This window comes from Oryctolagus cuniculus, chromosome 13 (assembly GCF_964237555.1).
Source record: "Oryctolagus cuniculus chromosome 13, mOryCun1.1, whole genome shotgun sequence".
NCBI lineage: Eukaryota > Metazoa > Chordata > Mammalia > Lagomorpha > Leporidae > Oryctolagus > Oryctolagus cuniculus.
This window is the reverse complement of record NC_091444.1, coordinates 50,782,771-50,809,539: the sequence shown is the minus strand read 5'-3', so window position 1 is coordinate 50,809,539 and position 26,769 is coordinate 50,782,771. Positions and strand designations below refer to the sequence as shown.

Sequence of the window (26,769 nt, the reverse complement as noted above, 5' to 3'; positions counted from 1 at the left end):
GCCAGTCACACCCACTTCACCTAGAAAATCTCTTATCATGTTTTAGCCTTCATAAAGAAAAAGTCAGGGCAATGTTATAGTATAGAAGGTTAAGCTGCAACCAAGGATGTCTATGTCCTATATCAGAGTGCCTGGTTCAAGTCCAGACTATTGCACACTTCCGATCCAGCATTCTGAGAATGTACCTGGGAGACAGCAGATGATGGCCCAAGTACTCGGGTTCCTGCCACCTACATGGGAGACTCAGACAATCTTCATGTGGTCTCCTGGCTTTGAACCAGCATAGCCCTGGTTATTGTGGACATTTGGGGAGTGAACCACAAATGAAGTTATCTGTGTGTACATGTTTCTATTTCAAATAAATAAATGAATCTAAAAAGTCACTTTCCTAACACCCTACACCAAATTAGCTGCCCACAGAACAAATCAGTGCCCCTACATATTGGGCTCCCCTGAACACATTTATCATTTCAGTCATTGTACAACTGTCTTCATTCCCTACTAGACTATACACTGTATTCAAGTTACATCTAGCAAAGAAGCTACACTACAGGCATGGTATGTATTTGATGGTATGTATTTGAAGTATACCTGAAAGAACACATTTAAGATAGCAAAATAAATTCACAGAATCAAGAAGAGAAAGAATTTGTTGACAATGAACAAATCTGGCTGTGGCTGAAAACTTACCTGCTTAATGACATAATGAATCTCTTCAGAATTGAGAACACTGTTTTTGATATCACTTGGCTTGCAAGGGGTAATACCCTTGTAGACAAGAGGTGTATAGCATTTCATTGCAAATTTCAAGTCACTGACATGCCTCCTCTCTTCTAAAATATCTTCAAATTCATCCCACTTTTTGAGCTCTTTCTGTGGATCAGGCAAAAGAAAGAAGCACATATTATACAATAAATTAGGACAGTTTAAGGACATTGGTAAGTTCATTTTTGTCAAACATTTTAATTCATCTGAACTAGAGTGTTCTGATAGATTTTCCTATACTAAGAAAAAGAAATCTAACAATACTGAATTATCATAATGTTATCATATTTCTAATTGGTTTCTTTGCAAAACCATCAATCCTTTGGGGAAAAATGAGAATCAGCTCTAGAGCAATCTGACCAATTTTACAAGGTTTCACTTACCATACTGACAATTTTCTTTTGTCTGCCTCAACTTGGCTTTAAAAATTACAACAGGCCGGCGCCATGGCTCACTAGGCTAATCCTCTGCCTGCGGTGCCGGCACCGTGGGTTCTAGTCCCGGTTGGGGTGCCGGATTCTGTCCCGGTTGCTCCTCTTCCAGTCCAGCTCTCTGCTGTGGCCCGGGAGTGCAGAGGAAGATGGCCCAGGCCCTTGGGCCCTGCACCCCCATGGGAGACCAGGAGGAAGCACCTGGCTCCTGGCTTTGGATTGGTGCAGCGCCCCGGCCGTAGCGGCCACTTGGAGGGTGAACCAATGGAAAAAGGAAGACCTTTCTTTCTTTCTCTCTCACTGTCTAACTCTGCCTGTCAAAATAAAAAAAATAAAAATTACAACAGAACATGTATCAGATATCTAAAATTATGACAAATAAAAACTAAAGAAAAAAGTACTACCCTATAAGCAGTCTGCATTGTGGTGAATATTTCTTTACCTGCTGTTTAAGCCACTGCAATCCAACCAGACCCTGAAACTGCTTGTTGTAAGTCTACCAAGGAATCCTGAATTGTTAATTGACTAAAAGTACTTTTCTGATTACAAAATTAATGGTAGTGGGGCTGGCACTGTGGGGCAGCAGGTTAAAGCCCTGGCCTGCAGCACTGGCATCTCATATGGGCTCCAGTTCAAGTCCCAGCTGCTCCACTTCTGATCCTGCTCCCTACCAATGCACCTGGGAAAGCAATGGAAGATGGTCCAAGTCCTTGAGCCCCTGCATCCATGTGGGGAACCCCGAAGAAGTTCCTGGCTTTGGATCAGCTCAGCTCCTGCTTTTGCAGCCATTTGGGGAGTGACACACAAGATTGAAGACTTCTTTCTCTGCGTCTCTACCTCTCTCTGTAACTCTTTCAAATATATTTTAAAAAATCTTAAAAAAATAAAAAGGGGCCCGCGCTGTGGTGCAGCGTGTTACAGCTCTGGCCTGAGGCATCGGCATCCCATATGGGTGCCAGTTCTAGTCCCAGCTGCTCCTCTTCTGATCCAGCTCTCTGCTATGGCCTGGAAAAGCAGTAGAAGATGGCCCAAGTCCTTAGGCCCCTGCACCCACGTGGGAGACCTGGAAGAAGATTCTGGCTCCTGGAAGAAGCACAGCTCCAGCTGTTGCGGCCATCTGGGGAGTGAACCAGCAGATGGAAGACCCCTCTCTCTCTGCCTCTCCTCTCTCTGTGTAACTCTGACTTTCAAATAAATAAAAAAAAATCTTTAAAAAAAAGAAGGTAATGGTAGCAATAATTGTAGTGAACACAGTTGTCAGCCACTATTCTAAGAGCTTGACATATTAAAGAACACTCCTCCAACAAACCTATGAAGTATTTATTATCACCACCCCCATTTTATAATGGGAAAACATAGATAAAGCAGTGAAATAATTTGTGCAAGGTCTCACAGCTTGTAAAGGTCAGAGACATGACTCAAACTCGGGCCTATCAGTTTCACAGGCCTTGTTCACTCTTCACTACATTTATTTATGGAAAATCTGGAAAGACAGAAACATGTAAGCAAATATCAACTGCCCACAATTTTACATTCCAGAGATGAATCATCATAATATGAAGTAGTTTCCTTACTCTTTCCTTTCATAGCATCTTTTTTTCAAAATAGACCCCAAGCTAAATCATTTATCCTGTCTTTTCAACTCTAAATATTACCCTATACTAAATAGTGTTTTAAACATTGTAGTGGCTACATAATCATAATCCATCCAGCCTTGTTAACATAGCTTCTAAGAATGTAGCATGGCCATTCCTCATCTACACGGCCACTGCTTAAGCTCAGGCTTCCTGTGCAGCCTGTACTCTTTATTACAACACTTTCCTCACTGATCTTGACTATGGTTTTGTTCCCTTTGAATCAATACTCTACGCTGCCCTTGTGTTCTTTTCAAAGCACAATCCTGACGAAATTACTCCTTGCCTAAAATACATAAATGGACTCACACTTCCTTCAGAGTAAGACCTAAGTCACTTCTGGGATCATGTTAAGATCTACCACAGCCTGGTCTTTCCTTCCCACTCCAGAGTCATTGCCCACAGGCCTCTCGACTGAAAAAGTTGCATTTCCCCAACACATTTTATTGTTGGCATATCCCTGGACCTTTACACATTTTGTACTTGCTTAGACATCAGTTTTCTGTGCAAGTTCTTCCCCAAGCTGCCCAGAGGGAATTATTCACACCCTCTTCATTAGGTCTTCTTTGCTACTACCTATACCTAATACACTATGTATTCAACAGTTGGTTTCTTCTTTGCAATTCCAACATCTGACCACGATGCTGGAATTCTGGTGTAAAAATGTAGTCATTGTAAGAGTAGTCAAATTTTACATTTCTCGTTAATAAAGTAATATACGCTTATATCAGCTCAGACCTGAAACTATCATCATAATTTTAGGGCTAAAAGGGATCTTAGGAACTTCCCATTTAGTAGTACTGGGAGTGGAAGCAGAAAAGGATCAGAATCAGAGGGGTGGGGGAAGACCTCAAGACAAGTAAGAACCCACAAGGAAGAGAAGCAGCCATATATATTTTGAAAAAGCTTGTCAAATATAATGATCTACACTCCTTCCATGGCTTTCTGTTCCTTGCACAATCAAGTCTACTCATCTTAGCATCTGACCCCAAGCCCTTCATGAGTCCTGACCACCCACATCTATCATTCCCCTTCTCCCAACAGTCTAGCTATGCAAAGACCTAAACAGGCTATGGTATTTCAGGACCTCTGTTCAACAGCACTCATTCTCAAGTATTAGCACTTATTATGTGCTTGGCACTGTGGTTATGTGTTGGGTACAGGGTGGTGATCAACACAGACACAGTTTCTTTTATGAGTAACCTGGTTCATGGTGGTACCATTCACTGAGAGACATTTACAAATGCCCTTTCCTCACTGTTCACCATCAATCATAGCTGGTGTCCACCTCCTCTGCGTACCATTTCCTGGTTCTCCACATTACCTAGACTGAACTGTTCATTCTCTCATTTGCATCTTTACTGAATCCTCAATAACTAGATTTTCAAGGTGATATCTAAAATATTTTAATAAACTTAAATTTGGTACTTTCCCCAACAAAACCATAGATTTCTTGACCAGACATGTAATGCCTTACACATTTTTGTAGTCCCTATCCTTCGCAGAAAGTCAGTCACTGTTTGTAGAATGGAAATACAAATTACTAAATGAAGCTACTTTTTGAATCCTGTTAAGATAACAGCTCCCCAATACTCACAGGAAATGGTCAAAATGGCCCCAATCTGGCCCTAACCTAATCTATTCTGGTGGTTTTTATGTTGGGCTGCTCAATAAAAATATTCTGAAGCCTCACCTCTAGAGATTGTTGATTAATGTGGTCTTGACTGGTACCTGGGCATCAGAATGTTTTTAAGTGCTCTAAATGATTCTAACATGCAGCTACGACTGCTAACTGCTTATTAACTGGCCTTTGCTGAGCCATGCTGGAGAAGTATTTACATCAATAAGCAAATATATTTACATGGCTACTCACCCAGGAACACAATGTAAAGAGCCCAAGTAAGATTTGGGAAAGTCTTTGTCCTCTATCTTAATTTGTATAGTAGGCCTCTCCCTAACCATAGCTTAACAAACCTCTCCTTGTACCTTGTTTCCAAGTGCTCTGGAAAATCCATTCATTCAATATCTAGCAATTGAGAACCCATAATGTACCAGGCACCATTATTCAGGCTAACAACTAAGCTCAGCCAAGGGAGGCAAGGGACTGAGCTTACATACATGCCCTTAAGAAAAGACCAACTACAACAGAAAGTGAGGTAGTGCACACTTAGGGGACGCCACCAGTAGTGTGCTGGTTAATGTTTAACCATTTAGCCAGCAAGAGAGAGCCTATTAACACTGGCTAATTTCTGTGGTACACATATTCTTTTTTTTTTTTTTTCCTGTAAGCTTTATTTATTTATTTGAAAGGCAGAGAGAAAAAGAGAAGTCTTCCATCTTCTGGTTCACTACCCAGATGGCTTCAATGGCTGCAGCTGAGCCAATCCGAAGCCAGGAGCTTCTGCCATTTTCTGCTTTCCCAGGCTGGGACTCGAACCGGCGCCGATATGGGATGCCGACACTGCAGGTGGCAGCTTTACCCGCTACACCACAGCGCCAGCCCCAGCACATATACTCTTGAAACAGCAGAATTCAAGCTACTAATGGCCTCACAAAGCATGGAGTTGGAGAGATGCACAATAGCACATCACTATATATGATCTCTACCTTCCAGTGTGATGGACATAAATAACCTCAACAAGATAGAAAACAGGAAAAATTCAGTAAAATTTTTAAAAGAATACTAAGTCCATGGCTGGCGCCGCGGCTCACTAGGCTAATCCTCCGCCTTGCGGCACCGGCACACCCGGTTCTAGTCCCGGTCGGGGCGCCGGATTCTGTCCCGGTTGCCCCTCTTCCAGGCCAGCTCTCTGCTGTGGCCAGGGAGTGTAGTGGAGGATGGCCCAAGTGCTTGGGCCCTGCACCCCATGGGAGACCAGGATAAGTACCTGGCTCCTGCCATCGGATCAGTGCGGTGCGCCGGCCGCAGCGCGCCGGCCGTGGCGGCCATTGGAGGGTGAACCAACGGCAAAGGAAGACCTTTCTCTCTCTCTCTCTGCTTGTCAAAAAAAAAAAAAAAAAAAAAAAAACTAAGTCCTGAGTCTTTATTAGCTTTGTTTTCAATAAAATTTACTTAATCATTAATTTATAAATTAATTCTTTACTTTTTAATAAAGTGGGGTTGCAACCTTCATAAAAATTTAACAGCTCTTCGAGGCCATTTTAAGACTACTGTAGCACACCACTGGAAAGAGAATACAAACCAAAGTAACTACTGATGAGAGCTACTTTAGACTGAATGGTTACCAAAGACCTCTCTAAGGAGGTAATATTTGAGTTGTGACCAAGAGCCAGCAGTGCAAAGTTCTGCGAAAATAGCATGCCACCAAGAGGTGAGAGCATTCTGAGCACAGAGCAAGGGACTGTCAGAGAAAAGGAAGACCAGAGTAGTTGAAGCCCAGGGAACAAAATGATTAAGGTTAGAACAACAGCAGATACCAGATCATGTACAGTCTTCTGGTAAGGCACTCAGATCATCCACTGAGACTCTAACAGGGAGCCACAATTTGGATTCTGGTACACCAGTTGTGATCTATTCCCAATCTTCTTTTCATTGCATGAGCTCACTGAAGAATCCCAAGCACACCTGCAGCTTCATACACAACATACTTGCTGATGACTGTCAGATCTATATAGTTAGGCCAAATCATCCTTTTTTGCTCTGGTATATTTCCAACCCTACTTATGTGTCTCCCAAACACTTTATAATGTGTCTGGTCTGTAACACAATAGTCTACATGTTAAAAATTACTACTTTTGCCTCTTAAATCTTAAACTGAACACATTTCAAACTGAAGATATATAGCCCTACCTAAATCTGCCCCTCTTCCAGTACTTCCTGTCAGCACAAGGATCATCATCTACCCAGGTGCCAAATCACAGTAACCCAATGGTTAATTTCAGAGAGCCTCCTTTTCCTCAGCCACCACATTCAACTGGTTCCACTAGCTAATGATTTTCTATCTGAAGTACCACACAAATTCATCCAGCTCTCTTCTTCCCACTCGATCGCTGCCTTACTTCAGGCTTCATCACTTTTCCAGATTACTGCAATAGCCTAATTGATCTCCATGTTTATGCATCAGATCCCTTTCCCAACCTAAATATCCTCCTACAGACTCCATTTAAGTAAAAGAGGTTACCCACACAGATAGCCACATCAAAAGGTTAGCAGTCATCTTGGATTTTTAAAAACATAAATGGTTTCCCATAAAAGTACCATTTTTATCCATAAAAGTATATCAACATGACATGCAAAATTCCTTTATTTGACTCCCTTATTTTTATTTCTCATGTCTCCTTTATTTTACCCTTAACTAACAGGTTCCTGAAATATGCAAGGGAGTAGTTTTTTTTTTTTAAACTTTATTTAAGGTATACAAATTTCATGTATTTCATATATGCGCAGACTCAGGAGCATACCCTCCCACTCATGTTCCCACCCTTTTATCTACTCTTTCTCCTATTCCCAGTCTTATTTTTTACAAAGATCTATTTTCAGTTAACTTTATGGGAATAGTTTATTTATATCCACTAGTGGGACAGCATTCCTCTCCTTCATTTCCCACTCACACCTCAAAAAGTCATCATATGACCAGCATTGTGGCATAGTGAGTTAGGCCACTGCCTATAATGCTGGCAGCCCATAAAAGCGTTTGTTCCCATCCTAGCTACTCTACTTCTGATCCAGCTCCCTGTTAATGCACCTGGGAAGGCAGTGAAAGATGGGCAGAGTACTTGGGACCCTGCCACCCATATGGGAGACCCAGATGCAGTTCTTGGCTCCTGGCTTTGGCCTGGCCCAGCCCTCGCCACTGGGGGCATTACGAAGTCAATCAGCAGATGGAAGATTTCTCTCTCAGTTTCTGCCTCTTTCTCTGTAACTCTGCCTTTCACAAAAAACTCAGTAAAACTGTTACCTTGTCTTAGAAGCCACCTTACAGTTCCCCAAGTAGGTCAGGTTCTCTTTACTCCCACAACATACTGTGCATGCTTCAATCCTAGCGCGTATCCCATTTAATTGTAATTGTTTACTGTTATGATTTCTTGTGTCTTTTAAAGGCAAGGGTTGAATCTAACTTCTGTATCTAACACATTGAGAATGATGACTAGGATACTACTAAAGGTACTCCTAATGTTCACTGCAATCACCAGTAACTTCCACATCTTGAAGTACAACTTTCAGATTAGACAGAAAATATTGCACAATAAACACAGCTGAGGAAATAGGACAGCCTGAAGTAAGAAAAAAATTTGGGTTATCAGGAAGTAAGCTATAAAAGTCACAAAAGAGAACAGAGAACTACCTGCAAAGAGGCTACTGTTCAGAACCAGTAGAAAATGCTCACCTACAATTGCCTTACTCCTCATATGAACAAGATGACAAAAGTCTTAACCGTTAAGGAGACTGGTGAAGGGGGAAGTTATAACCAACTTCTTCTATTAATACACCTGAGAAAAATTTCAGTCAATCACAAACCAGTTTAGGGCCAAAAAAGCTATCTTCTGTGATCCAGAACTGCACAGCCGCCCTCCTCCCTATATGCCTGCAAAGTTAGAAAACAAAATCAAAATATTCCTATCACAAAATCGCAGAGTGAGGAGGTCAACAAGGAGAGAGGTTAAAAGCTTCAGATAAGAGGCAACTAAGAGCAATCATAAACCCAAAGTTCTCGACAGAAAGGCAACAGAAGTATCCCCAAGTTCAAAGAATACTGTGTCTCCATTTGAAGGTAGTCACATATACTCTCATGAAACTAGGTTTCTTGTCTTGTTTTTTGGTGTCTCCCCTTTTGCCTTTCCTGTACAGATTTGACAAGCTGGCACTAACAGCCAGGGCACAATAATTGCCTTTAAAACGCATTCTATTTCCTTCTAAAATAGACATTAATTTAGTGGTTAACAAGAAGAAACAAACCAAAGCCACCTGCCCTACAATTGTGCAACCTCAAGGGTTAAAAGCTTCCACCTCATAATTTCTTCATAAGAATTCTGAGTAACGCTTTGGCAAAAAAGACCAGCTAAAACCAGAAAACGGACAGGGAGTTAGGGGGTGAAAAGGCAAGTTGGTAAGAGTCCGGGTGGCAACAGCTGTCTTCCAAAATGACTTGTGGAAAACGTACAATGATGAATAGACAATAGCAGGGCAATACAAATTCCACTAGTACTAAATCTTCCTCTAGTATTACGAACTATCCCCACATAAAAGCCGAGTGCTTCTCTCCCAGGAATATCACAACACCAAATGGACGGGTGGCGAGCTCCAGGATATTTCAGGCTGGGTCAGACTCGCAGGTTTCTCTGGTTTGCTTCACACGCTCTCGCTAGAGGACAGGAAGACTCCAATTGTCATCCCTACTCCTGGGTCCCGGGGCTTTCTGGAGGCCCAGAGCCCGATCCAGGTACAGAGGAGGAAGAAGCGGGAAGAAACTAGAAGAACCATCACCGGTAAACTTGGGAAAGCACATACATATTTACACTGACTCATGGCGATAGACCGTTGCCTTGGAGACCAAGCCCAATCACACAGCCCCTCTTCAAGGCTCTCAGGACCCACTCGCTTGGGGCGGCGGTGGTGGGCCGAAAGGGTAAGAGACCTGGACAAGGGGGTCCTCTCTCGCGGTCCCGCCCCGGGGCCTCGTTCCCTTGGGCGCGCCTACCGAGTAGAGGAGAACGACAGCGCTGGGATTGGTGGAGCCGACAGAGAAATAATTAGATGAACTAGAAGAATCCATGCTGCAGCTGCCGTCCCGGGCGGGGCCTCGCTTTCTTTGCTAAGCGTTGGTGGTGCGGCTGCAGGGGGCGGTTCTTCCGCACAGGGCGGCCCGACCTCGCCTAGGGCGGCGGCACCCTCTACGACCGCTCCCCAAGACCCCGGCCGCCGCCATCTTAACCAGGACGGAAGCCGCGTGGGGCCCTGCGGCGCAGGCGCGCGGGCACGGGAAGCCGGAAGTGGGGGCCGCCGCACGGCGGCATCCCGGCATGGCGCGGTGGCCGTGAGTTTACTGCACACCCCACGATGGCACAGGAGCAGGGGGTTACTCCGCCTCCGAGTTCCCCGACACTTCTGGATACTCTTCTGCAGAACCTGTACGACTTTGGTGAGTGCAGGGCTTCGGAAACCCACGTGGAGCGCGAACTGGATCGGCCTCCTCTTGCAGGCTAAAGGTTCTGGCACGGCTGGCACCCCCTCATTCCGTCCTACCCGGTTCCGACGCTGGGTCCAGCACACCCTTCCCCGCCCCGCGAGTGAAGGCCATCCTACTGCTAGTCGGAAGAGCCAAGGCTTTCAGACTTAACTGGGGTGATGTGCCCAGGGCTCTCGAAACAGCCCCCTTTTTCACCTTTCCATAGCTCTGGAATTCCCCCCCAAAGCAGCGTCCAAACATGCCTGACCCTGGTGCGTGGGTGCCAGCTTGGCACGCTGAGGCCTCAGGCCTTAGGAGTGTGCCCTCGGCCAAGGACTTTGAGAACACTTTCTTGAAGCTTTTCTTAACTTTTTTTTTCCTTTGGCAAGTTGGCTGACCTTTTGCTCTCCTTTATCTTAATGAGGGAAGAGGAAAGTAAGAAGGCTTATGATTAAAGATTGGCAGCCAGCCGCCTGGCGCTTCGGAAAAAAGATGGTCCTTCGACTGAAGAACTTGCTCCTTCCTGTGTAACCTTGCCAAGGACTTCAGAGGAGTTCATGAAACTTCTCTCACCACCTTTTTTTTTTTTGACAAGTTGGCCAACCTTCTCCTCTCCTTCTCTTATCTTAATGGGGGAAAAAGAAAGGCTTATGATTAAAGATGGACAACTGCCTGGCATTTCAGAAGGAAGAACTTGCTGTGGGGAAGGTGACGGGCCCTGTACATGTTCAGAAGTTCATCAGTCATTAAACAGTAATGCCTTTTAGAATCAAACACGTTTCTTAAATTGACAGTGACCTTGCAAAAATTCTCTTGAGCAGTTGCTCAAAGAGTGTAAGCTCACCTCAACAGCATAATAGATTGAAAGTGTTAAGAACTTCACCATATACTACATGGTTTTTGTATATTTACTTACTCGATTTTCATCTCATTAAATAGTCATTTATTCTATTGTTACAAGTATATAAGCAAGTACTAGAGATTAAAGAAAAACTTTTTTTAAAAAAATGATCTGTTTATTTATTTATTTGAAAGAATTACGGAGAGGGAAAGAACAGAAATCTTCCATCTGCTGGATCACTCCCCGGGTGATGCCACAGCGGGGCCTGGGCCAGGCTGAAGCCAGGAACCTGAAACTCCGTCCAGGTCTCCCACATGGGTGGCAGAGGTCCAAGCACTTGAAAATCTTTTGCTGCTTTTCTAGGCCTGTTAGCGGGAAGCTGGATTGGAAGCAGAGCAGCTGAGCTTTGCGCAGTGGCAGTATTGTAGCCAATGAGGTTTATCCGAGGCCCAATTATTGCTAATTGATCATTGCTAATTGGAAGTAGAGCAATTGAGACACAACTAGCACCTATGTGGGATGCCAGCATTGCAGGCTGCTATGCCAAATAAACAAATTTGATGAAGGTTACTTAGCTACTAATTTGGAATCTGGATTCTAATTCCCACAGTTTAGCTCCAGCTATGCACTTCCACGTATTTGTACTATGGAAAGAGCATCTCTGTGCCCTTGAAAATAGTGGAAGACAGAGGAGACTTAGGCTCTGAACTTAAGAATTTTAAAATCCAGAGGAAAGGACTATTCAGAGTCCTAATTCATGTACACGCAGCCTGGAAACCATGCCAAGTGAGAGCTCTGCAGGCATAAACTGTGTCTACTCGTTTTTATATCTCTATTACAAAAATTTTGTTGTCTTAATTTTTTTTTGAGAATAGACTACACAAATAATAAGCTGTTATTTGGAGGTTGCTGTGGCATTTGTACTGTAATGAGTAACGAGACCTAGAATTTTAGTCAGAACTTTCAGGTGACTGAAAGCATTTTAACAGATGAAACAGAGTAGATACAATGCTTCAGTAGAAAATAAAGGAGTTCGGGGCTGGCGTGGTGGCTCACTTTGTGGCGCCGGCATCCCATATGGGTGCCGGGTTCTAGTCCCGGTTGCTCCTCTTCCAGTCCAGCTCTCTGCTGTGGCCCGGGAGGACAGTGGAGGATGGCCCAAGTGCTTGGGCCCCTGTACCGGCATGGGAGACCAGGAAGAGGCCCCTGGCTCCTGGCTTCGGATCAGCGCACTGCCGGCCGTGGCGGCCATTTGTGGGTGAACCAACAGAAGGAAGACCTCTCTCTCTGTCTCTCTCACTGTCTGTTACTCTGCCTGTCATTAAAAAAAAAAAAAAGAGGAGTTCAGATTGAGACAGTTGTATTAGGTTCATGTTAATTTATAACTGTGAAATAAAGTGCTATTACAAGCACCTAGAAAGGGTTAAGTAAGAACACCGACTGCCGAGGCAGACAGTCTTTGTACAAAGCATGAGCAGTATGGGAATACTGGGGCCCACTGCAGAGGTGACAGTGATGCCTAGGGTGTGGCAAAGACAGTTATGTGGAAAAAGAGGACTACATTTTGAATTCTGTAAGTTGTGCAGATACCCCTTATATGCAGAAAAGCACTTTGCCTTGTGTACTTCTGAGAGCTTATGACCATGTATATGCACGACTGCATTCATGTATTTGACATTGGTGATAGTTAAATATCACCAGGAATATTTATTTTTCCTTGTTGTCTTTGAACAAACAGGAGACACAGAAGAAACAGAACAGAAGAAAATCAGAAAGAAAAGGGAACACAAGAAAAAAGACGAGAGTTCTGTAGCATCCTTGGTAGTGGAGAGAGCTCCCCTGCCTGGCTCGCTCCTAAGAAGCCAGAAGAAGAATGCCTCTAGCTTTTTCGAGGAACTCCGAGAGGAGCTGCACTGTGCTCCTGCTGTCACCTCTCCAGATGCACCCTCAGGACCAGAAGTCCCTGCTGCTGCGCTATCTTCCTCTCCCACAAAGAAAACAAGGGATCGAGTAGAAGTGGTAGAATTTCACAGCAGACATAAAAAAAGAAAGCTGAAACAGGCACAAGATGGGAGTACAAAGGTAATGAGTTGGTTAGTTTATATGTGTGTGATGAAGCCCTAGCACTGTGCTGTTTGGTGCATACATTTACAGACTGGGTCAAGGGCCCTTAAGACCACCCTCAGGCCCAAGGATTTGCTGACAGGGCTCACATGACTCAGGACTGAGCATATAGTCGTTGTGAGTTGTATAGGCCTGGAGACGAACCTTGTCGTTTAAGATCTAGACTGCCAGAGCAAAGCAGGTGTTTGCCATAAATCACATTGTTAATATAAACCATCTGGGGAAACTTGAGAGCTACTTCAGTGGCTCAAGGTCTCAGGTATGCAGAAACATTCTGGTCAGACAGAATATTCAAATTGCTCACTTCTCAGGAGCCAGCCACTAGACAGTCATGAAAGTAAGACTTTCCTGGAAATTTGCAGGTTTGCTAAACCCAGACCTGCTGAGTTAACGTTTTTCCAGTATAAGCCTTCTGCTCATTAGGGCTTAGAGAAAATGGTTCAGCAACTATTTCTGGCCTTCCTACTATGTACTATTCAGTGTTCTAGGCCTTGTTCACAGCAGTGAACAAAATATACAAAAATCCTTGCTCATAAGGCCCTTACATTCTGGTAGGAAAGCAATTTGTTTTTACTTAGCAGCAGTCTCAGACTAAACTTGTACATTTGACCTTTGCAAAATTCTGTCCACGAAGGAGGTGTGATCACTCCTCAAAATTTTTTTAAACATATTTTTATTTTCAGTTAATACATAGTAATTGTATATATTTGTGGGGTATAGTGTGAAATTTTGATGCACATATGCAGTGTAACAGATCAGGGTAATTGATCTGTCACTGCTGACATTTATCATGTCTTTGTGTTGGAAACATTCAAAATCCTCTCTAGTACCTATTTAGATGTTCAGTTAATTTTTTTTAAGATTTATTTTTATTTGAAAAGTAGTGTTAATAGAGAGAGAGGAAGTGACAGAGAGGTCTTCCATTCGCTGATTCACTCCCCAAATGACTGCAACAGCCAGGCCTTGGCCACACAGAAGCCAGGAGCCAAGAGCTTCATCCAGGTCTCCCATGTGGGTGCAGGGGCCCAAGTACTTGCACCATCCTCTGCTGCTTTCCCAGGCACATTAACAGGGAGCTGGAAAGGAAGTGGAGCAGCCGGGACCAGCACTCATATCGAATGCTGACGCTGCAGGCACTAGCTTAACCCACTGTGCCACAGCACTGGTTCCAAGATTAACTTTTTAGCTTCTACGTGTAAGTGAGAACATATAGTATTTCTTTTTCTGGTCCTGTCTTACTTTACTTAACGTTATGACCTCCAGTTCCATCCATGTTGCTGCAAATGACGTAATTTTGTTCTATTTCATGGCTAAATAATATTTGATTGTATACATCATTCATTTTGCTTATCCATTCATCTGTGGATAAACACTTAGAGTGTTTCCATACCTTCATTTCCTGTGGCTGTACACCTCACAGTGGAACTACTGGATAATACAGTAGTAGTATTTGTAGATTTTTGAAGAGCCTCCATACTGTTTTCCATATGGCTGTACTAATTTAGATTCTTCCCAGCACTGTAGAAGAGTTCCCCTTTCCATGCATTCTCACCAGTATTTGTTACTTTTTTCTTTTTGGCTATAACCATTCTGAGATGAGCTGATTATCTCCTTGTGGTTTTGATTTACGTTTCTATGATTAGTGATATTGAGCATGTTTTCATATACTTGGCCATTTGTATATTCTCTTTTGAGAAATGTTTATTCAGCTCATTTGCCCATTTTTAATTGGGTTATTTATTCTATTAAGTTGTTGGAGTACCTTGTATGTTTTGATTATTAACCCCTTGTCAGATATACAGCTTGCAAATATGTTTTCCTATTTTATATGTTATTTTTCTACTCTGTTGTTTGCTTCTTTTGCTGTGCAGTTTTTAGTTTGATGTAACTTCATCAATTCTAGCTTATGTTGTGATTTTGGAATAATATCCAAAAACTTTACCTAGACCAATGTTTTAAAAGAGAAACACTTTAAGCTAATAATTTCAGGTCTTCTGTTTAAATCTGTGATCCATCTTGAGTTGATTTTTGTATACAATGAGAGATGAAGGTATGGTTTCTTTTGCATGTGGGTATCAAATTTTCCCAACACCTTTTATTTTATTTATTTATTTTATTTTATTTGAGTGGCGAAGAGACAGAAAGAGACAGCTCCTGTGTGTGTTGCAATGCCTGCAATGCCTGCAATGACCAGGGCTGGGCCAGGCCGAGGCCAGGAGCCAGGAGCACAGGAACACAGTCTAGATTTCCATGTGGGTGGTAGGAATCCAGTTAATTTGAGCCGTGAGTGCTGCTTCCCAGAGTCTGCATTTGCAGGAAACTAGAGTAAGGAGCAGAACCAGATTTTGAATCTGAGCATGCTCATATGAGCTGTGGGCATCTTAACCAAGGCCTTGACCACTGGCCAAGCATCTGCCCCTCCAACATCATATATTGAAGAGCATTTCCTTAATCCAATGCGTGTTATTGCTGCTTTTATCAAATACCAGTTGACTTTAAATATATTATATCAGTCATGGTTCTATGGAGAGACAGAATCAATAGGATAAATGTATATAAATATGAGAAAGGGGGAACTTGCTCACATGTATATGGCAGCTGAGAAGTCCCATGAGAGGTCATCTTCAATCTAGAGACCTTGAGATGCCAATAGCGTGACTCATTTTGGAGTCCAAAGGCCTCAGAACCAAGGAAGCTGATGGTGCAACTCTTAGTTGGAGAGTGGAAGCTGAGTACTGGCAAGGAGGCCACTGGTATAAATCTTTGAATCCAAAAACCAGCAAGCTGGGAATTTGATGTCCAAGGCAAGGATATCACCATATTCCAGCTCTCAGAGAGAGACCAATACATCTTCTAGATTTATTCTCTCCAGGTCCCTTAACTAATTGATTGTGCCCACTCACATTGAGGTGGATTTTCCACTTCAGCCACTCTGACTCTTAAGTTAACCTCTTCTGGAAACACCCTCATTAACACAACTGAAATAATGTTTTTTCAGGTTTCTAGGTATTCTTTAATGCAGCCAAGTTTACACTAAAATTAAGTATCACATACATGGATTTTTTTTCTAGATTTTCTGTTCTATTCCATTGGTCTATATGTCTGTTTTTATGCCAGTACCATGCTATTTTGGTTACCATTGCTTTGTAGTATGGTCTGAAGTCAGGTATTATAATGCCTTTAGCTAAGCTATTTTCCCCCTACAAGTTTATCATAATGATTTTGTCAAATTCATCTCTGAAATCCAGACATCCCATTTCTGTTGTATTCCCTGTGTCCCATAAATCTTTGTCTATAAAAAAAAGGGGGGGGGGGAATGAGGGGGCTGGCATTGTGGTGTAGTAGATTAAAGCCCCGTCCTGAAGTGCTGGCATCCCATGTGAGTGCAGGTTCGAGTTCCGGCCACTCCACTTCAGATTCAGCTCCCTGTTAATGCATCTGGGAAAGCAGCAGAGGATGGCCCAAGTGCTTGGGCTCCTGCACCCACATGGGAGACCTGGAAGAAGCTCCTGGCTCCTGGCTTTGGATCAGTCTAGCTCCAGCCACTGCAGCCATTTAGGGAGTGAACCAGCAGATGGAAAACCTCTCTCTCTCTCCCTGTCTCTATCTTTAAAGTAAATCTTAAAAAAAAAAAAAAAAAAAAGGAAATGAGGATTATATTAGTGTCTAATGCTGCCATAACAAATTATCAAAAACTTGGTGACCTGAAACAACAGAAATTTTTTCAGTGATAGTTATGTAGGCCCAAAATTCAAAATTTAGTTGTTGACAAGGCTATGCCCTGCTCCCTCTGAGGGCTCTATGGCAGAATCTTTCCTTTTCTCTTCCTTGTGGCTATATAACTCTAGTGTCTACCTCAGTCCTTACATGGCTGTCATCCCTCCAGTGTCAGAGTCTCATATTTCCTGCTTTTTCTTTCTTTTCTTTTTTTTTTTTAAAGATTTATTTATTTGAAAGTCAGAGTTACAGAAAAAGGGAGAGACAGAGAGTAAGATCTTCCATCCACTAGTTTATTTCTCAAATGGCTGCACCAGCCAGGGCTGAGCCAGGAGCTTCATCCTGGTCTCCCACATGGGTGGTAGGGGCCCAAGTGCTTGGGCCATCCTCTGCTGTCTTCTCAGGCCATTAACAGGGAGTTGGATCAGAAATGGAGCAGCCAGGATATGAACCAGTGCCAATACGGGATGCTGGTGTTGCAGGCAACAGCTTTACCCACTATGCCACAATGCTGGCCCCCTCCTGTTTCTTAGAAGGACATCTGCACTGGATTTAGGTCCACCCTAAATCTGGGATGATCTCATCTTGAGATTCTTAACTAAACTGTGAAGACCCTTTTGTCAGATAAGCTGACATTCACAGTTTCTGGGGATTAAGACATGGCCATATCTTTTTGGAAGCTACAGTTCCATCTACTATGAAGATAGTCTGACAGCATTGTTTTCTGAAAGTGTGTAGAGGCATGTTAATTCCCAGTGTTTACCACATCTTTATGATTTTACAAACCGTATATGTAATCTTTCTTTGAATTCATGTACTGCTTCATGTCAAGCTCACCAGCATCTCTTACTCAAAGATTACTAAGGTATTCTGTAGTAATATCTACCTTTATTTTAGGATTCTGGGTCATTCTCCCAACTTTTGTGTTTTAGACACTGGGACACTGAGAACTGTTACAGGTGAACCAAAATGTGAATTTCCCTTGGCCTTTGGGGTAGTCAGAGCCCCCAAGCTGACCGTTGTTCTTACATTGGAGTACCTTACAAATACTAATACTGGTATTTTTTGTGTGTACATGTTGCAGAAAAGATTGGAATGCACTCCTGTGCAATATAATTTGGCATTTAGAGAACTGTACTAACATACAGCATTTAGGCATCCTCTCTTGTTTCCTCAAATCTCTTGGATTTTGGTTTCCTCTTATATATGGTTTCCTTTTTTTTGAAATGAAAAGTTTTCTTTTTAATGGAAAGAACAAAAAAATTGGCATTGAATGAGTCTGCACCTCACTGTCTGTTATTAATAGGACATCTGTGGCAGGCTTGTTAATTGTCCTCCATGTTTGTCACTGCAGTTAACTTTTCTCAGGAACCTCGACTCATTCCACATTTTTAACTTCCTGAACTTAATTAATGAGTGTTGTCAGTTGTCCTTGGTGCTTCCAGTTTCCTCTTTTAAAAAAAAATTATCCTATGAAAACTTGAGGATATCTGGATAAGGAGATATAGAATGTGGACATACTAAAAACATGTATACCCCAACTAGAATGTTAACAATACAGCATGTAAATAAATGCAAATTAATATGACATTGGTTATTTTATTTTAGACGTTTACTTATTCATTGATTTTAAAGTCAGAATTAAAGAGAGAGAAAGAGTGAGAGACAGAGGAGAGGTCTTCCAACTACTGATTCTCTCCCCAAGTGGCTGCGTGGCTAGAGCTGACCCAGGCCAAAGCCAAGAACCAGGAGTTTGATCTGTGTTTCCTACATGTGTAACAGGGGCCCAAGCTTTGGGTCATCTGCTGCTGCTTTTCACAAGCCGTTGGAAGGAAGCTTGATCAGAAGTGAAGCAGCCAGGGCACAGACAGGCACCCATATGGGATACAGGTGTTGCAGGCAGTAGCTTTACCTACTATGCCATAGTGTCGGCCCAGACATTGGTTATTTTAGCATAGTCTAGATATAAGGTTTGCCATAAAAGGGTAGTCAGTAATTTTGGGCAAATTAACATACATAATGCTGTGCTAAGAGTTGTGTAACATGGAAAATTGTGGTTGTGCCTTTTTCTCTAAGAGTTTATAAGCCATTTTAGGGTAATTCAAACTGACATGGAATTGGCAAAAATATATAATAAAGTAATGATAGCGTCCATTGATTAATCATGAAATCAGCTGGCCATCTCTAGAGACTACTTGAGAAAGGAAGAGGTGGTGGTGAATTGGACAACAATCCAGCTGGCCCTCTCTGAACCCAGGAAATGACCTTCTTTTCCCAGAACCTAAACTTGTGTTATAAATTCTATGATGAAACATCATTGCAACAGATTTTCATGGGCTGATCTGGGAACTTGGCCATCATTTATGTAACATTTTACCTGTTCCAATTGTCTAACCTACAAATGAACTTCCTGATCTTGTGTCATTTTTATCATCCCAGTGATAATAGAAATAGTTTGATGGAAAATAGTAAGAGGTTACTCATTCATTCATTCATTCATTCCACAAATAATTGGGCCCATACTGTTTCCAGACACTGGAGATGCAGTAGTGAACAAAATACAATCCTTTGCCCTCCTGGAGTATACTACTGATTGCTGGTAGAGTCAGGCGAAACCCTAGATAAATTAGTAATAAATTTAAAAAGAGTAAACACTCTGAAGAAAACAAACAGGGTCCTGAGAATAGCAGGTAGAATTGACTCTAGATAGAGTGGTCAGGGTCTCTCTCTGAGGAGATAATATTCAGGCTAATGCTGTATTAAATGGTATTAGTAAAATGGTGGAGAAGAGCAATTTAGGCAGAGAGAAAACAGCCTTGCAAATGCCCTGGGCTGTGACAAGGCCTCACAGGTCAAGGAGCTGGAAGAAGACCAGCTGAAGTAGGACACAGGAGAATGTGCAAGCCTGATGTAAGAGAGCCAAGCAGAAGTCTTGCCCTGTCCAGGACTCTCAGAGTCAGGAGTGGGGCCTTTGGACTTCAGTTTTAAGTATATGGAAAACTGCCAAGGAATTTTAAGCAAACGCATGAGATGATCTGCTTTATATTTTTAAAGAACTCTGGCCCCTGGATGGTGATTGGATTATAGTTGAGCAAGATGCATGAGGGAACTGAATTAGGGGCTTGTTCCAATGATCAAGATTTGAGATGGGGTGGCCTAGTGATCTGAGGAATGAGAGTGTGAATTCACTGTTTAATAGGCGCAAGGCTGCCTGTAAAGAAGAAAATTCTCATGGTCTTAAGCAATTCAAATGTCATTTGTAGCCTAAAAGAAACAAAACAAATATTGCTTAGCCTTTATCACTGCCATTTCTCTACCCTGAGCATTTGTTACTCACTGACTCTGCCTCAGGAGCCTTAGCTTCCTTCATGACCTAGATAAAAAGGGGATAAGAAACACCTAGTAGAAATAACAGAACATAAACTGGAGCAGAAGGGATTCTTGCCTCTTCTGACCTTGGATGTGTACCTGTAGGGTGCTTCGAAGTGTGCAAGCAAATGGCTGGTTTCACTTGGAGTTCACTGTGTACTGAGAGTGATTATCTATATTCACTAGTCCCTTCATTGTCTCACAATTCCTCACAATTCCTGAGACCTTGTCTTCACTTCTGAGGAACTTGATGCCTAGAGAGGTTAATTTACTTGCCTTCAGCTAAACATTTAACCCCACAGTCCTATATTCACAATCCCAAACACCCAACGCTCTGAAAACCACAGCTGAGTTGTTATTTTTCTTTCACAATTGGTACAAATTTATTTGGCAGAAAAACTTGTTGAGCCTTCTTTAAAGTCATTTTTTTGTTCTTCCCATTTGGTGTGCAGAAGTAATGTTTATTTATGGGTTGTGGTATGTAATACTCAGTTTATTCCTAGTATTGCTTTTCTAAATTGTAAAGACATCCTGATTTTGAAACTGGATCCTGACCCTACAATAAATATGTAGCTCATTCCTCGGTGCTCTACAACACAGTCCTCTGTGCCCTTCTTTTTATAGCACTCTCCCTGATCTGAGTAGATCTATTGTCAGATATGTGTGAAGACGAAAGTAATGTAGTTGAAGTAGTTTACCTTCAGTGAAGTAAGAACAAACTGCTTAATATTCCTGAAACTGCCCTCATTTTCTGTAACAGTAAAATAAAACAAATCTAAGCCATGCTAGAGAAAATATTCATAATCAGCCCACTGTGGGCAGATTCACTGAATCTGGTGGCTTGTTGTCTTCATCCCTTACCTGCCATGTTTCTGTCAAACTGTTTTAAAGCTTTCCTCTTTCTTCATTGTATAGCATACAAGTTCTCATAATCTGCAAACTTTTCTGTGTCCCTTGTATAAGGTTAGGCTGTAGCTCGGTGACAATTCCTACATCTCAGAGTCTTAAAATGTAAAAGTTAATTTTTTCTCAAGTTGAATGTTCATCAGGATTAGCAAGGGCAGATCTTCTGTCCCACATGATGCTCATCTAAGGACTCAGAAAGATGGGGTACCACCTCCCAGAGGGTTATCACTTGCTTTAGTGAAGAGAAGGGGTGATGAATGTCTCTCAAGGGTTCCACATGGAAGGGGGCATACATACTCCCTGCTTGGGTTTCTTTGGCCAAAGAAAACCACATTGGCACGCCTCATGTGTGTAGTCAGGGAAGCACAGTTCTGTAAGCCTGGATGTAGAGGAGGACCCAACATTGCCTGTAGGAAATTATGCCTCCCGCCACAGTGAATATGAGAGGAATCATTTCTAAATCAGAGAATGTTCTACGAATGATGTAGGAAAGTAATTTTAAAGCTATGAATCAAAACAAAAGTTAGATGGTGATGAGGTCAAGCTAATAGAGACTTGGCATACATGAAATAATTAGCAAAGTTTGCATTTGTTACATGCACGGATCCAGACCTCAAACCCTTTCTCAGAAACATCAACAGTTCTAAGACTAAGATGTTTCTGGTGAATGTTAGTGGTGGCATAGGGACACCAGGGTATCTGTGTCTGGGCAGAACTGCCACCCAAGCACACAGCCCTACACTTGGTCTAGCCAGCCCCTGATCCCTGGTGTTCCCACAGCCAGAATGACTGGCCTGACGTACAGGGAGTCTGCTTTCCTGTGGGACTGCTGTTGGGGACAGCAGGGACAGTCAGAGCCTGGACGCTGCCTCTCTTCCAGAGAATTTCTCACCAGGGCCCATGGGTTTTGCCTCAAAGTGGCTATCACACAATTGGCCAAGAAGGCTTCTATAGTGTTTCAGTTCTCTCTCTTTTTTTTTTTTTAATTAAGATTTATCTATTTGATAGGCAGAGAGAGAGAGAAGTATATTTCATACACTGGTTCACCTCTTAATGGCTGCTGCCTCAGCCAGGGCTAGGGCAAGCTGAAGCCAGAAGCCTGGAACTCCATCCTGATGTTCCACATGGGTGGCAGGGGCCCAAGCTCTTGAACCATCTTCTGCTTTCCCAGACACATTAAAAGGAAACTGGATCACAAGTAGAGCAGCCAGGACTCACTCAAACTGGCATTCTGATATGGCATGTTGGCGTGGCAAGTGGAGGCTTAACCTGCTGCATCACAACACCTGAAAGAAATGTTCAACTCAGAGAGTTTAGTTAATCATTGCTTCAGTTGGGTGGGTTGGAGGGAAGAAAAGTGAGGAATTATTTAGCTATTTAGAAAAAGAAGTAAATATTTCATGGAATTTTGGAGATCTGAGCAGTATTTAAGGTTGTTTTTTGTTGGTGTAAATAAAATTTGTATTTGAGGGTTTAGATATGACCCTGAGATCATCAAGATTTAATCCTTTTTTTGAAAGTATATATTCCTATTTATCATACTAAGTAGGTATATTTTCCACTGGAAAAGTAAACCAACATTTTCCAGCCGTGGAATAGGAAGTAATTCTCTTTCCAGGTAAATAAAATGGAAGTGCCCCAGTGGCATCCCCATGGCCCTGTGGAAGGCATTTGATTCTGTCAGCCAAGTGGGGACTGTGTGATCAAAGCAGATTGTGAGCATAGTGAAAGCCAGGAAGCTCAGTAAAGTAAGGTGGAAATGTGTCTGTTGTGACTAATAGCATAGGGCAAGGCCGTAAATCCAGACCTTGACAGTTCTTCTCTAATGTGTAGTGCTGTGCCAGTGCCAGGATGCTGCTGACTATATAGTCAGCAGAGAGTTACTAGCAGTGCTTTTGTTAAGTCTTCCTGCTTGTTGGGCCCTTGCTGCCTACTTACCATACTTCAACCTGTTTCATTACATTAACTCCTCTGTGAAATAAATATGAGGTCCCTCATCTGAATAGTCATTTCATAGAGGCAGAAGCTGACATCTGAAAACATTCAGTGACTGACCAATACACTTAAATGCAGATAGGGAAAAATGAGGATAAACTAAAATAGAACTCATGTTTGGAGAAAGATAAAGCAAGAGACATGAACTGCATTGTGCTCAGCACCTCTTTGCGGCCTAGGCCCAGGGTCTTGTGGAGCCCTCCAAGCACAGACTGTGCTCTGTGGAACAGGGACAGCAGGACACCTTCCCTGGAAAACAGCCGCTGGCAGCTCAGGGTTGGCCACCTCCATTTACCATTTTCCTCCAAGGGAGCCAGCACCTTTTCTAGAGGCTGCACACTGGTACATCCCCCTTCTTGTTTGCACAGATTTTGGAGCTGGAGTTGAGTAGTGACTGCTACTGTTGTCTAAGTGTAGAATGTCATTGACAAAACAGATTCCTTTAAATCTCATGCTTTGGGACTGGTGTGGTGTAGCAGGTTAACCTGCAGTGTCCAATATCCCATATGGGCTCCGGTTCAAGTCCCAGCTGTTCCACTTCTGATCCAGCTCCCTGCTAAGGTGCCTGAGAAAGATGGTCCAAGTCCTGGGGCCCCTGCACCCATGAAGGAGACCCAGAGGAGGCTCCTGGCTTTGGCAGGATCCAGCCTTGGCCATTGTGGCCATTTGGGGAATAAACCAGCAAATGGAAGATTTCTGTCTCTCCCCCCCTCTCTCTAACTCTGCCTTTCAAATAAGTAAAATAAATGTTTAAAAAACAATCTCATGCTTCTGGCCAATTCTTAATTATTTTTTAAAATTTATTTATTTGAAAGTGTTACAGCAGAAGACTGAGAGACAGAGAGAGAGAGAGAGAGAGAGAGGAGAGAAATCTTCCATCTGCTGGTTCATTCCCCACATGTCCACAATGGCCTGGGCTGGGTCAGTCAAAAGCCAGGAGCTCGGAGCTTCATCCAGGTCTCTCACATGGATGCAGAAGCCCAAACACTTGAGCCGTCTTCCACTGCTTTCCTAGGCACATTAGTAGGGAGCTGGATTGAAAATGGAGCAGCCGGGACTCGAACTGGCACCGTTATGGGATGCCAGTGGCACAGGTGGAGGCTTAACCTACTACTATGCCACAGCACTGGCCCCTCCATAGCTTTTTTTTATTATTATTATTGTGGTTAAATACACAGCATAAAATTGCCATCTTCGCCCTTTTAAAGTTTGCAGTTCATTTATATACATCATCAATGTTGTGCAGCCATCACTGCCATCTGTCTCTAGAACTTTTTTTTTTTTTTTTAAAGATTTATTTTAGTTATTTGAAAGGCAGAGTTACAGAGAGGCAGAAGCTGAGAGAGGTCTTCCAATCCACTGGGTCACTCCTCAGATGACTGCAATGGCTGGAGCTGCACCAGTCTGAAGCCAGGAGCTTCTTCGTGTGGGTGCAGGGGCGCAAGCACTTGGGCCATCTTCTACTGCTTTCCCAGGCAATAGCAGAGAGCTGGATCACAAGTAGAGCAGCCAGAACTCGTACTGGCACCCTTATGAGATGCCGGCACTGCAGGTGGTGGCTTTACGCCACAGCACCAGCCCCAGAACTTTGTCTTTTAAAGATTTATTTATTTGAAAGGCAGAATGACAGAGGCAGTGGAGGGAGACACAGAAGGAGAGAGATCATCCATTCAGCCGATCCATTCCCTTAATGGCTGCAGCAGCCATGGCTGGGCCAGGCTGAAGCCAGAAGCCTGGAACTCCATCTGGGTCTCCCTGTGTGTGTGACAGGGGCCCCCAAGCAATTGGGCCCTCTTTCACTGCCTGCCCAGATGTGTTAACAGGGAGCTGGATAGGTAGTGGAGCATCCAGGACTTAAAACTGGTTGCTCATATGGGATGGCGGCATTGCAGATAGTGGCTTACCCCACTGTGCCACAACACTGGTCCCTGCTCTAGAACTTTTTCATCTTTTCAACTGCCACTCTATGAACGTTGCACAATAGCTCCTCATTCTCCCACCCCCAGTGCCTGACAGCCTCCATTGTGTTCTGTGTGAATTTGACTACTGTAGATACCTCGTTTGAGTGGAATCATATGGTATTTGCCCTTTTGTGACTGGCTTTTTTTCCACTTAGCATAATGCCTCAAGATTCCCAGGTGGTAGCATGTGTCAGAGTTCCCTTTTTCTTTTTTTTTAGTGAGCCAGAATAATAATCATTGTATGAATATACCACGTTTTAAAAAAATCCATTTGTCAATTGACATTTGAGTTGCTTCTGCATTTTAATTGTGAACAACACTGTTGTGAATATAGGTGTGGGGCTGGCACCGTGGATCACTTGGTTAATCCTCCGCCTGTGGCGCCGGCATCCCATATGGGCGCTGGTTCTAGTCCTGGTTGCTCCTCTTCCAGTCCAGCTCTCTGCTGTGGCCCGGGAGTGCAGTGGAGGATGACCCAAGTCCTTGGGCCCCTGCACCCGCATGGGAGACCAGGAAGAAGCACCTGGCTCCTGGCTTCAGATCGGCTTAGCGGCCATTTTGGGGGGTGAACCAACAGAAGGAAGACTTTTCTCTCTGTCTCTCTCTCTCTCACTGTCTAACTATCTGTCAAATGAAAAAAAAAAAAAAAAGAATATAGGTGTGTACATATTTGAGTGTATACCCAGAGATGGAGTTGCTGGATCATCTGGATAACCTGTTTCACCTTTTTGTCATACTGTTCTCCATAGCAGCTGCACCATTTAACATTCCCATCAGTAGAGCACAGATCAGTAGAGCACAGGGGTTCTAATTTCTCAACATTTTTTACTTACTTTCTTATGTTAAAAAATTTTCTGATTTTTTATTGGTAGCCAGTCTAATGAGTATGAGTCTGTTAAGCTCAAGGCTTTTTTTTTTTTTTTTTTTTTTTTTTGGACAGGCAGAGTGGATAGTGGGAGAGACAGAGAGAAAGGTCTTCCTTTTGCCGTTGGTTTGCCCTCCAATGGCTGCCACGGCTGGTGCGCTGCGGCCGGCGCACCGCACTGATCTGAAGGCAGGAGCCAGGTGCTTCTCCTGGTCTCCCATGGGGTGCAGGGCCCAAGCACTTGGGCCATCCTCCACTGCACTCCCTGGCCACAGCAGAGAGCTGGCCTGGAAGAGGGGCAACCGGGACAGAATCCGGCACCCCGACCGGGACTAGAACCTGGTGTGCCGGCGCCGCTAGGTGGAGGATTAGCCTATTGAGCCGCAGCGCCGGCCAAGCTCAAGGCTTTTAAAAACATGATTATTCTGTTGGTGATAGATACTACAATGTTACAGTAACAGATGATTTTAATAAGAATTTTTTTTTCTTTGCAGGCCAAAACTAGTGTCCTTGAGAAAGGTGTGGATGTGCAAGAATTTAATCTAGAAAAGGTAAGTACTTTGAGGTTATTAAATTATTGAAATTAATTTTATTATATTTATTATATGTGTTAAAATATATAATAAATTAACGGCTTTTTATAATAAAAACTAATATTTTACATGTCAGATGGTTAGGAAAATGTTTAATCAAGTCACTACATCCACTTGATGAATATTATATACTTTTTAGTATGTAATGTTTGTATGACTACAAAGGCAATGATAAAATGTCAAGAAAAGTAGAGATGTGTGTATTATTTGGTAGTAACAGGTTTTAAAAATGAATAAGGGACTGACGCTGTGGTGTGGCAGGTAAAGCCACTGCCTGCAGTTCCGGCATCCTACATGGGTGCCTGTTCGAGACCTGGCTGCTCCACTTCCTATCCAGCTCCCTTCTATGGTCTGGGAAATAGTGGAAGATGGCCCAAGTGCTTGGGTCCCTGCACCCACTTGGGAGACCTGGAAGAAACTCCTGGCTGCTGGCTTCGGGTC

At 43.1% G+C, this 26,769-nt stretch overlaps 2 protein-coding genes and 1 pseudogene across 4 annotated transcripts in view; 2 read left to right on the top strand and 1 right to left on the bottom strand.

Annotated features, from left to right (window-relative positions):
* GNPAT (glyceronephosphate O-acyltransferase) overlaps nt 1-9,729 on the bottom strand; it is a 40,383-nt gene extending 30,654 nt beyond the window's left edge. Inside the window, exons 1-2 of one of the 2 annotated variants that reach the window (XM_002717374.5) lie at nt 9,490-9,729; nt 691-873 (exon numbers count right to left, since the gene is read on the bottom strand). In XM_002717374.5, coding sequence (XP_002717420.2) covers nt 691-873; nt 9,490-9,564 — 258 coding nt within the window. In that variant the 5' untranslated portion in view covers nt 9,565-9,729. Of the gene's footprint in view, nt 1-690; nt 874-1,148; nt 1,511-9,489 lie in introns of those variants that run through there. The other variant, XM_051820709.2, reaches the window with a different exon arrangement.
* Nucleotides 9,730-9,795: 66 nt separating this feature from the next.
* FSAF1 (40S small subunit processome assembly factor 1) overlaps nt 9,796-26,769 on the top strand; it is a 19,942-nt gene continuing 2,968 nt past the window's right edge. For both annotated transcript variants that reach the window (XM_070055525.1, XM_002717335.4), the window contains exons 1-3: nt 9,796-9,930; nt 12,537-12,880; nt 26,230-26,286. In XM_070055525.1, coding sequence (XP_069911626.1) covers nt 9,849-9,930; nt 12,537-12,880; nt 26,230-26,286 — 483 coding nt within the window. In that variant the 5' untranslated portion in view covers nt 9,796-9,848. The remainder of the gene's footprint in view (nt 9,931-12,536; nt 12,881-26,229; nt 26,287-26,769) is intronic.
* LOC127483658 (U4 spliceosomal RNA) lies at nt 11,201-11,266 on the top strand (annotated as a pseudogene).